The sequence below is a fragment of the Ranitomeya variabilis genome, chromosome 3 (assembly GCF_051348905.1).
Source record: "Ranitomeya variabilis isolate aRanVar5 chromosome 3, aRanVar5.hap1, whole genome shotgun sequence".
Lineage (NCBI taxonomy): Eukaryota > Metazoa > Chordata > Amphibia > Anura > Dendrobatidae > Ranitomeya > Ranitomeya variabilis.
In genome coordinates, this window is record NC_135234.1 from 706,564,939 (window position 1) to 706,575,783 (window position 10,845).

At 48.3% G+C, this 10,845-nt stretch overlaps 1 protein-coding gene across 3 annotated transcripts in view; it reads left to right on the plus strand.

The window, feature by feature from the left end:
- The window catches only part of LOC143817109 (NEDD4-binding protein 2-like 2), a 30,813-nt gene extending 20,610 nt beyond the window's left edge, over positions 1 to 10,203 (plus strand). For all 3 annotated transcript variants that reach the window (XM_077298244.1, XM_077298245.1, XM_077298243.1), the window contains exon 6: positions 8,527 to 10,203. In XM_077298244.1, coding sequence (XP_077154359.1) covers positions 8,527 to 8,725 — 199 coding nt within the window. In that variant the 3' untranslated portion in view covers positions 8,726 to 10,203. The remainder of the gene's footprint in view (positions 1 to 8,526) is intronic.
- The last annotated feature ends 642 nt before the right edge of the window (positions 10,204 to 10,845 follow it).

Sequence of the window (10,845 nt, forward strand, 5' to 3'; positions counted from 1 at the left end):
AAATGATCTTTTCACCCCCAATTTTTTATTTTCCCAAGGGTAACAGAAGAAATTGGACCCCAAAAGTTGTTGTACAATTTGTCCTGAGTACGCAGATACACCACATGTGGGGGTAAAACACTGTTTGGGCGCATGGCAGAGCTCGGAAGGGAAGGAGCGCCGTTTGGAATGCAGACTTAGATGAAATGGTTTGCGGGTGTCACGTTGCATTTGCAGAGTCCTTGATGTACATAAACAGTAGAAACCCCCCACAAGTGACCCCATATTGGAAACTAGACCCCCCCCCCAGGAACTTATCTAGATGTGTTGTGAGAACTTTGAACCCCCAAGTGTTTCACTACAGTTTATAATGCAGAACCGTGAAAATAAAAAAACTTTTTATGCCCAAAATTTTTATTTTCCCAAGGGTAACGAGAAATTGGACCCCAAAAGTTGTTGTCCAATTTGTTCGGAGTACGCTGATACCCCATATGTTGGGGTAAACCCCTGTTTGGGCGTACGGGAGAGCTCGGAAGGGAAGGAGCACTGTTTTAGTTTTCAACGCAGAATTGGCTGGAATTGAGATCGGATGCCATGTCGCGTTTGGATAGCCCTGATGTGCCTAAACAGTGGAAACCCCCAATTCTAACTCCAACCCTAACCTGAACACACCCCTAACCCGAATCCCAACCCTAACCACACCCCTAACCCGAATCCCAACCCTAACCACACCCCTAACCCGAACATGCCCGTAACCCTATTCCCAACCCTAACCACACCCCTAACTCCAACACACCCCTAACCCTAATCCCAACCATAACCCTAACCACACCCCTAATCCCAACCGTAAATGTAGTCCTAACCCTAACTGTAGCCCAAACCCTAACTTTATCTCTATTTTCCCATTAGGGTTAGGGCTAAATACATTTTTTTAATTTTTATTATTTTTCCCTAACTAAGGCGGCTGATAAAGGGGGGGTATGATTTACTATTTATAGCGGGTTTTTATGATTGGCAGCTGTCACACACTAAAAAACGCTTTTCATTGCAAAAAATAGTTTTTGCGTCACCCACATTTGGAGAGCTATAATTTTTCCATATTTTGGTTCACAGTCATGTGAGGTGTTGTTTTTTGCAGGACGAGTTGACGTTTTTATTGGTACCATTTTCGGGCACGTGACGTTTTTTGGTCGCTTTTTATTCCGATTTTTGTGAGGCAGAATGAACAAAAACCAGCAATTCGTGAATTTCTTTGGAAGGTGGGGAGGCGTTTATACCGTTCCGCATTTGGTAAAATTGATAAAGCAGTTTTATTCTGCGGGTCAGTACGATTACAGCGATACCTCATTTATATCATTTTCTACTCTGTCGCCTCATTGGGGGACACAGGACCATGGGTGTTATGCTGCTGTCCACTAGGAGGCGACACTATGCATAATCTGAAAAAGATTAACTGTGGCTCCTCCTCCTGTGCAGTATACACCCCTGGACGGCATCAGCCTTCTCCAGTTTTTGCTTAGTGTCGCAAAGGAGGCACACCTAAAGAGTTTTACTCCGTTTCCCGTTTTCCGACGGGATTACAGATGAAGAAAAGAGGGTCTCCTGTGAGACCCCCGGCATGGCTCCTTCCTCGGCCCCCTATTATGGGGTGCCCAGTTGAAGTTGAGATGGCTATTCCCCATGCTGCTCCTTCCCCAACCTCTCGGGTGTTGGTTCGAAGTCGAGACCCCCCTCCTTCCCCAATTCCTTTTGGTTTCTGGGTTGAGGTCGAGGCGAGGATAAAGGCCCCTGAAGGTGTGTGACAAAAGCACCCTCCCTATCCCCCTCTGGGGGTATTAGGTTGAGACACCTCAGGTAAGGCCTGTACAGGCAGCATCCTACAGCTCCCAGCAATGGGCCAGCACACTGCGCCTGCATCCAGGGACCCCAGCCCAGCTGCGGGCTCCTGTTGGGGCCGGGGGGAGTGCAGGCAGGCATGGCACATACAGACACAGGGTTCCCTGCGTCCCTGTCTCTGCGGCAGCACCAGCTCTATACTGCCTCAGGGGGACCCCAGCCGGGCTCCCCCTTCCGCTTATAGCCCCACCGCCATCCTGCCTTCAAATCCGGAGGGGTCCGGTTCAGATCCGACCCCCTCCCGGACTTTCGCGCCGGCCTGGAGCCCTTCTGGGCCTCAGGCATCTAATTTAGGCCCCGGCTTCGGCCTAGCTGAAGCAGCAGCCTCCTCTCCGCCCCCCCGGCCCGCCCCCCGGATGACAAATATGACACTCTACAGTGTCATACAAGGGGCGGATCGAGACAGAAAGGGCGGGTTTTTTATAGCCTTGCCGCCTTTTTCCAGCTCTCCGCCCCCTTCTCCTCCTCTCTCCTCTGTCTCTGCAGCCATTTTCGGCTGCAGATTAACCCTGCATCTCCCGGTCTGCAGGACCAGGCAGCCAGTCTCCGGGGGGCACAGGACTGTGGATTTTCGGCGCTGGACCTAGGGGTACACTGGTGGGGTAAGATCACAGCTGGGTTATCTTTACTCAGCTGTGAATCCATATTACCTATAAGGCTCCCCTGTAGGTTCTCTACCCCTGTAAGGTCCATCTGCTGGCAGCACTTCTGCACTCTGTGCACTATGCCGGGCTCAAGGTCTAAGAGAACCAGGCAGAACTGCTATTATGCATTCTGCACAGAACTACTGTGTCACAGCCTCAAGAAGCCCCTGCCAATGCCTCGGTGTCTAATGCCACACCGGAATGGGCTACTCAGTTATCGCAATCTATGACGCAGTCTATAGATAACCTAACTTCCACATTGCTTCAGGCTCTGCAGGGTCATGCCCCGGCTATGACCGTTACCCAACAACGGGAGAGCTTGACTCAGGAACAAGATGCCCCTGGCACATCCACGTCTAGGTCAGGACGCAAGCGGATCCATAGATCAAGTCCATCTGCGTCATCCCATAGCACACGGTCATCCCCCTCTAGGGAGAGACACCGTTGCTCCAGGTCATCTAGACCGTCCCATTCCAGGGACAGACAATGCAGATCTCCGCAATCCCCAACCAGAGAAGGCCTCCTCCCCAGTTCACCCAGCAGGGGACGCCTCAGTGATACACAGAATTCGGAAGGCATCTGCGACTCTGACTCAGACAGAGAAACTGAGGGGTCCCTGATCCCAATCCCTCCTAGCAATACAGCGCTAGTTGAGGACATAATATCGTCCATCCATCGGGTGCTGGACATTTCTGATCCGCCACCAGAGGCCCCAGAACATCAGATTTCCTTTGAAGGACCTCTGAAGCCGCCTAAGGTTTTTTCTAACCACCCAGAGTTTAAGGCGATCCTTAAAAAACAGCTCTCACAGCCTGAGAAAAAATTCGCTAATCGCAAATATCTGGAGGCGAGGTACCCCTTCCCACAGAAGGACACCAAGGAATGGACAGATCCACCTGAAGTGGATCCCCCAGTCTCCAGGCTAGCAGCACAGACCCTCCTTTCACTGCCAGATAGCTCAACCCTAAGGGACGCAGCAGACCGGCAGGTAGAACGCATGGCTCGTTCAATTTTCGAGGCTGCAGGGGCATCCCTGGCTCCCGCGTTCGCCTCAGTTTGGGCTGCCAAGGCCATCCTGGCCTGGGCAAACAATTTACAAGCCTTCCAAGCATCCGCTCCTGAACTGTCGGACCAAGCGGTTCAAATTGCTGTTGTAGCAGATTACATGCTCCATGCAGCTCTGGATTCAGCAAGGGGAGTCGCGGGGATAGCATCAAACGCCATCACGATTCGGCGTATCCTCTGGCTGCGGGAATGGAAAGCGGACGCAGCCTCAAAGTCCCTCACGCACCTCCCCTACCTCAGTGGGAGACTTTTCGGTGAACAGTTGGACACTATGATATCCAACGCCACAGGGGGTAAGAGTACTTCTCTTCCCCAACTGAAACCTAAACGCACTTACAAGAAGCGTAACCAAACTCGATTCCGATCCTTTCGGAATTCCTCCGGCTGGTCCGTCTCGCGTCCAGTACAAAATCGTAACCGTTCCCCACGCAGGGACAACTCACGATCGACGCAAAGGTCGGACAAGACCTGGCAGTCAAAAGCAGGCCAGTCTAAGCCCAGAGGAGGAAAATCTCAGACCTTCTCCTCCTCATGACTCACGGACTCCGGAAGACACCACACCAGTAGGCGGCCGACTTTTGCTCTTTCATCAAGTCTGGCTGCCTATTACAGAAGACAGGTGGGTCACGGAACTAGTGTCTTCCGGATACAAAATAGACTTCACCTCCAACCCACCGGACCGGTTCTTCCTCTCTGTCCCCCCAAAACCACCAGCCAAGGCTCGAGCCTACCACCAAGCGGTCTCCTCGCTTTGTCAATCAGGAGTCATAGTACCGGTACCCACGACCGACCGTTTCCGAGGGTTCTACTCCAATCTGTTCGTAGTTCCCAAGAAAGGAGGCAGTGTACGGCCCATACTAGACCTAAAACAGCTCAACAAATATGTACGGGTCCGTCATTTCCGCATGGAGTCCCTTCGGTCCATCATTGCGTCCATGGAGAAGGGAGAATATCTCGCCTCCATAGACATACAAGACGCATACCTGCATATACCCATTGCACCTGCCCATCAGAGGTTTCTCAGGTTCGCAATAGGCCAGGACCACTACCAATTCGTGGCTTTCCCCTTTGGACTCGCCACAGCTCCCAGAGTGTTCACCAAGGTCATGGCAGCCACCATGGACGTCCTGCACTCCAGAGGCATAGTAGTCGTTCCATACCTGGACGATCTACTCATCAAGGCTCCCACCTTCAAGGACTGCGAGCTCAGCGTCTCAATCACAACCGATACTCTCAGTCGCATGGGCTGGTTAATCAACCTACAAAAGTCATCACCAACCCCGAGTCAGTCCCTGACCTTCCTGGGAATGTTATTCAACACCTCCAGGGGTCTAGTGCTCCTTCCCAAGGACAAGGCACTGGCTCTCCGACTAGCAGTTCGCATCCTCCTCCGCAAACCCCCTCGATCTCTCCGGTTTGCCATGAGAGTTCTCGGCAAGATGGCAGCGGCAATAGAAGCTGTCCCGTTTGCCCAGTTTCACCTCAGACCTCTCCAACTAGCCATTCTCAAGTCCTGGGACCGGAATCCCTTTTCTCTCGACAGGGAGTTCCAGCTAACGTCGTCAACCAGGAGGTCCCTGCACTGGTGGCTCAAGCCAACCTCGCTAGCAAAGGGGAAATCCTTTCTCTCAGGTCAATGGAAGGTCCTGACCACCGACGCGAGCCTGACGGGTTGGGGTGCGGTGCACCTACACCACAGGGCACAGGGCAAATGGTCCCCAGCGGAAGCGACCATGCCCATCAACATCCTGGAAATTCGTGCCATCCTACTGGCATTGAGGGCCTTCCATCACTTACTGGCAGCCTCTCACATCAGGATACAGTCGGACAATGCCACGGCTGTGGCATATGTGAATCATCAAGGGGGGACCCGCAGTACCCAGGCGATGCGGGAAGTGTCACATATCCTCCGCTGGGCGGAGGACACAGGGTCGGTTCTTTCGGCGGTCCACATTCCGGGTGTGGACAACTGGGAAGCAGACTTCCTCAGCCGACAAGGAATAGACTCGGGAGAGTGGTCTCTCCATCCCGAAATTTTTCAACAGATCTGTCTCCGCTGGGGGACCCCGGATGTGGACCTAATGGCATCCCATTTCAATGCCAAGGTCTCCAACTTCATTGCCAGAACACACGATCCGCGGTCGCTCGGAGCAGACGCTCTGGTTCAGGACTGGACCCAGTTCCAGCTTCTGTACTTTTTTCCACCTCTCCCCCTGATATCCAGAGTGGTGAGGAAGATCAAACAAGAGGGAGTTCCAACCATCCTCATTGCACCAGACTGGCCCAGACGCACATGGTACGCCGACATCGTACAACTCACAGCAGACGCCCCTTGGCGTCTCCCCGACCGCCACGATCTTCTATCACAAGGGCCGTTCTACCACCAGAACTCAGGGGCTCTCAATTTGACGGCGTGGCCCTTGAGACCTGGGTTCTAACCCAGGCAGGGCTCTCGGCAGATGTCATTGGAACCATGATCAGAGCACGGAAACCAGCCTCTGCCAAGATTTATTACCGTACCTGGAAAGCTTTCTTTACTAGGTGCGAATCTCGTGGCCAGATCCCACTCCCTTATTCCATACCCAAAGTACTTGGTTTTCTCCAATCGGGTCTGGAGGCCAGGCTGTCCTTGGGCTCGCTTAAGAGCCAGGTGTCAGCCCTCTCAGTGCTTTTCCAAAGGCGCATTGCTACCAAGCCGCAAGTAAGGACTTTCCTTCAGGGGGTTTCCCGATTGGTTCCCCCCTACAGACGACCACTAGAAACGTGGGACCTCAACCTGGTCCTGACAGCATTGCAGGAACCACCCTTCGAACCCCTTAAGGAGGTCCCGCTCCGCCTTCTTTCCCAGAAGGTGGTTTTCCTGGTGGCAATCACCTCGCTACGCAGGGTGTCTGAACTGACAGCACTTTCCTGCAGACGGCCTTTCCTGACATTTCACCAGGACAAGGTAGTTCTTCGTACGGTCCCATCCTTCCTCCCGAAGGTTGTGTCCGACTTCCACCTCAATGAGGAAATTTCACTACCATCCCTTTGTCCGGTTCCGGTTCATAGAGTGGAGAAGGCTCTGCATACGCTTGACCTTGTCAGGGCTTTGCGTATATACGTGTCTAGGACTGCGTCCTTCCGGAGGTCTGATTCCCTTTTCCTCCTTCCGGAAGGCGGCCACAAGGGTATGCCAGCTTCCAAAGCTACTCTTGCCAGGTGGATCAAATCCACCATACAAGAGGCGTATCGCCTTAAGAATTCTCCTCTTCCAGCCGGCATTACGGCACACTCTACTCGGGCGGTAGGGGCCTCCTGGGCCATTCGGCACCAGGCTTCGGCACAACAAGTGTGTAAGGCGGCCACTTGGACTAGCTTACACACGTTTACTAAACACTACAGGGTTCATACCCAGTCCTCAGCGGACGCGAGCCTGGGTAGACGTGTCCTGCAGGCGGCGGTGCCCTAAGTGTACGGGCCTGTCTGCACAATATTCGTCCATTGCTTCCCACCCAGGGACTGCTTTAGGACGTCCCATGGTCCTGTGTCCCCCAATGAGGCGACAGAGTAAAGGAGATTTTTGTGTACTCACCGTAAAATCTCTTTCTCTTAGCCTCTAATTGGGGGACACAGCTCCCACCCTGTTGCCCTTTCCGGGCTGTTGTAACTGTTGAGTTCTCATATTGTTTCTTGAGCTCGTACATAGTTGCCTTCTTACAGGCATAATTATGTTATTCATGTTACGTTCCTCCTACTGCTTTTGCACAAAACTGGAGAAGGCTGATGCCGTCCAGGGGTGTATACTGCACAGGAGGAGCCACAGTTAATCTTTTTCAGATTATGCATAGTGTCGCCTCCTAGTGGACAGCAGCATAACACCCATGGTCCTGTGTCCCCCAATTAGAGGCTAAGAGAAAGAGATTTTACGGTGAGTACACAAAAATCTCCTTTTTAATGTTTTGGCGCTTTTATACAATAAAAACTGTTTTTATATAAAAAATAATTATTTTTGCATCGCTTTATTCTGAGAGCTATAACTTTTTTATTTTTTTGCTGATGATGCTGTATGGCGGCTCGTTTTTTGCGGGACAAGATGACGTTTTCAGCGGTACCATTTTTATTTACATCCGTCTTTTTGATCGCGTGTTATTCCACTTTTTTATCGGCGGTATGAAGATAGAGCATTGTTTTTGGCCTCGTGTGTTTTTTTTTTTTTTTTTTTTTAACGATGTTCACGTTTTTGTTTTTTTTTTGCGCTTTGATTTTTTTTTTCTTTACAACAGTTCATATAATTTTTTTATAGATCGAAATATATCTTTGTTATTTTCATTTGTTTTTAAACTGGGAAAAGTGATTTCAATCTCTTTTTTATATACATTAGTTTTTTTTGTTTTGTTTTTTGTTCCTTCAATTATACTTCATTTATTTAGCCAGGTAGCTGAGCTTTATGGGAGAAGAAAGATGGCAGTGATGGCCTCTATGTGCCACGGCAACCCATTTTCACCCCATGATCATACTGAAGGGGTGATGGGTGCCAGAATGGTTGCATGTCTCCAGTTAAATGCCCCTTATAGAGATTGAGAGTGGCATTAAGGTGGTTAGCACACAGCTCTGATCGCTGCTGACAGAGGCAGGGTTTGGCTGCATAACACAGCTGGAAACTCGCTGTACATGGAGCTCCACACACACACACATCAGGCGTGTGACTTACATATACCTCACACTTTTGGAAGGAGTTAAAATGTGGCAAATGGCCTGGGGTATTCAATATAAAAAAAGAGACATGCCCACTTTGTGAAGTTTACAGAATACATAGTGTGTACTCAACAGTTTCTGTAGAGTACATTGCATTGATTATTTTGAATTGATCCTGAGTTACAGCCAACTGCATTAATCCAGAGCTGCATTCACAATTCTGTTAGTTGTTGAAGTAAATACTTTGAATTTCTCTCTTTTTCAGGAGGAACACACACAGAGTCCCAAGAGACAAAATTTCCCAAATGTTGGAACGATATGAGCATGATATGACTGTCCCTGTGGTCATAAACTCTGTGGAACCGCGTCGCGTTCGCCCTAACCGTCCACCTCCGGAGACCCCGCCGAGGTGGGGAGCCTCTGTTGATTGTTCACACAACAGCTCATCATTCCATAGCAGATAAGTCAGGAGTCTGCAATTGCGCTAGCAGTAAACAGCCATGAAATTCCAGAAGTCAGATAACTTTTTTTTTTCTGCTAGCGTATGATTCCATCCCAAAGTGCACATATCCAATCCCCACAAACTTTCTTTTTCTTTAATTTATGAATTTACAGATGCACGGAAGCGTTGTCTGGCAGATTTTATGCCACTGACCTTTTTATTTTAGAAGATCATTATGGTGCAAGCCAAACTCTCTTCTGTAAAAATGTATTTTAATAAGACTCTCAGGGCTAGTTCCCTTTCGTCTCTCGTGTTTACGAAAGGCAACTTATTTTTATCAGTAACTGTTTTATTTCTTGCATTTTGGAAAACGGCACAGGATTTTTAAATACTTCTCCATAAACGTTTTCTTTGTAAAAAAAAATAAAATAAAAAATATATAAAATAAAAGGAGCCGCTGATAATATATTTAGTACTTGGCTTTATATAAAATGTATATTAATTTATTTTACTTATTAAAAATAAATTCCTTTTACTCTTAAGATGACTTTAAGTCATGCAAATATATAATGATAAGGTACTTACTGGACATTCCCTGAAAATTACCGTTTAAAGGAGGTTTTCCATGATTGATGCTTATCGATCATAGTTCTAACTTTTGCATTTTATTTTACAGTCACAGAACTTAATAAAGTCTCCAAAATAAATAATTTTCAAAATATATAAAACTTTTTTTAAATGCAGTATATGCAGTAGTATATGATGAACATGCCTACACTCTCCATGTATGTGGTCAGAACTTTGGACCAAGTGTCCAGCACTGCTCCCATTACACACTTCTCTGGCAACATATAGAATCAGAACTGCATAATGCCACATATAAACTGTTTGTGTGGGTTTTTTTCATATGTAGAAAAGTTATTTTTTAGGGTGTAGCACGGTTAGGTAGGACTGGGTTAAATCCTATCACTGCAGGTACTAATTATATGCACCTGGCTAGGTTTAACCAAGAATCAGTAAATTGGCTCACCTTGTGTCAGTCTGCTTGATGTTGAGCAGAGTAGGATGTGTTTTCAAGCTATTGAGTGACCAGCCAAAATATGATCTTTAGTTTGGGGAGAGACAAGCCAGGTTCTCTCTCTGAATAGAGACTGCATGGATCAGCTAGGAAAGCTGAGCAGTCTGTGTATTGGAGCTGCAGGGTAACATTTGGAAGCTGCATCCTGGTCAGTGTGAACTGTTATGGAGTTGGAACACTTCTGTTTAGTGCTGGATGCTGCTGGAGCCCAGGCTGAAGGTGATACAGAGACTGGTAGGACCATACATCTTCTGTGTATAAAGTTTGCTCTAGGAGAAAAGACTGTAATCTGCTCAGGTGAGAACACACTGACATATGTATTGCTAAATGAACTGTATTTCCTGTTATACCTTTGTACCAAGAAGAGGCTGTTTTTGGTTTTGACACCCTTGGAGATTTAGGAAAAAAATAAAACTGCACATTTTGATCAAACCGCTTTCCCTGTGTGAACGCTACCTAATGCCTACATGAGAGCATGAATCTCAACAATTTTGGGAATAAAACAGGTCCTCTTTAAATGGGTTTTTCTGTTTGTGACATTTATGGCCTATCTACAGAATAGGTCATAAAAATCCACTAGTTTCAGTGTATTGCCTCTGGGACCTACAGATAGGTCTAGAAATATTAGGACAGTGACACAAGTTTTGACATTTTAGCTGTTTACCAAAACATATTCAAAATACCGTTATATAATCAATATGGGCTTAAAGTACAGACTCTCAACTTTAATTTAAGGGTATTCACATTCTAATTGGAGTAAGAGTATAGGAATTATAGCTCTTCAATATTTAGCTGTCTCTTTTTAAAGGGACCAAAGGTCCAATTTTCTCAAAAGCTCTTTTATGGGCTGCATAGGCTTTTCCTTTGTTAATCCATCATCAATTCAGCAGGTAAGGCTACGTTCACACTAGCGTCGTGCACTGCACGTCGCTATGCGACGTTGCAACGCACCGACGCATAGTGTGGAAGCGCCGCACAATGGGGGCAGCGGATGCTGTTTTTCCACGCATCCGCTGCCCCATTCTGAGCTCCGGGGAGGCGGGGGCGGAGTTCCGGCCGCGCAT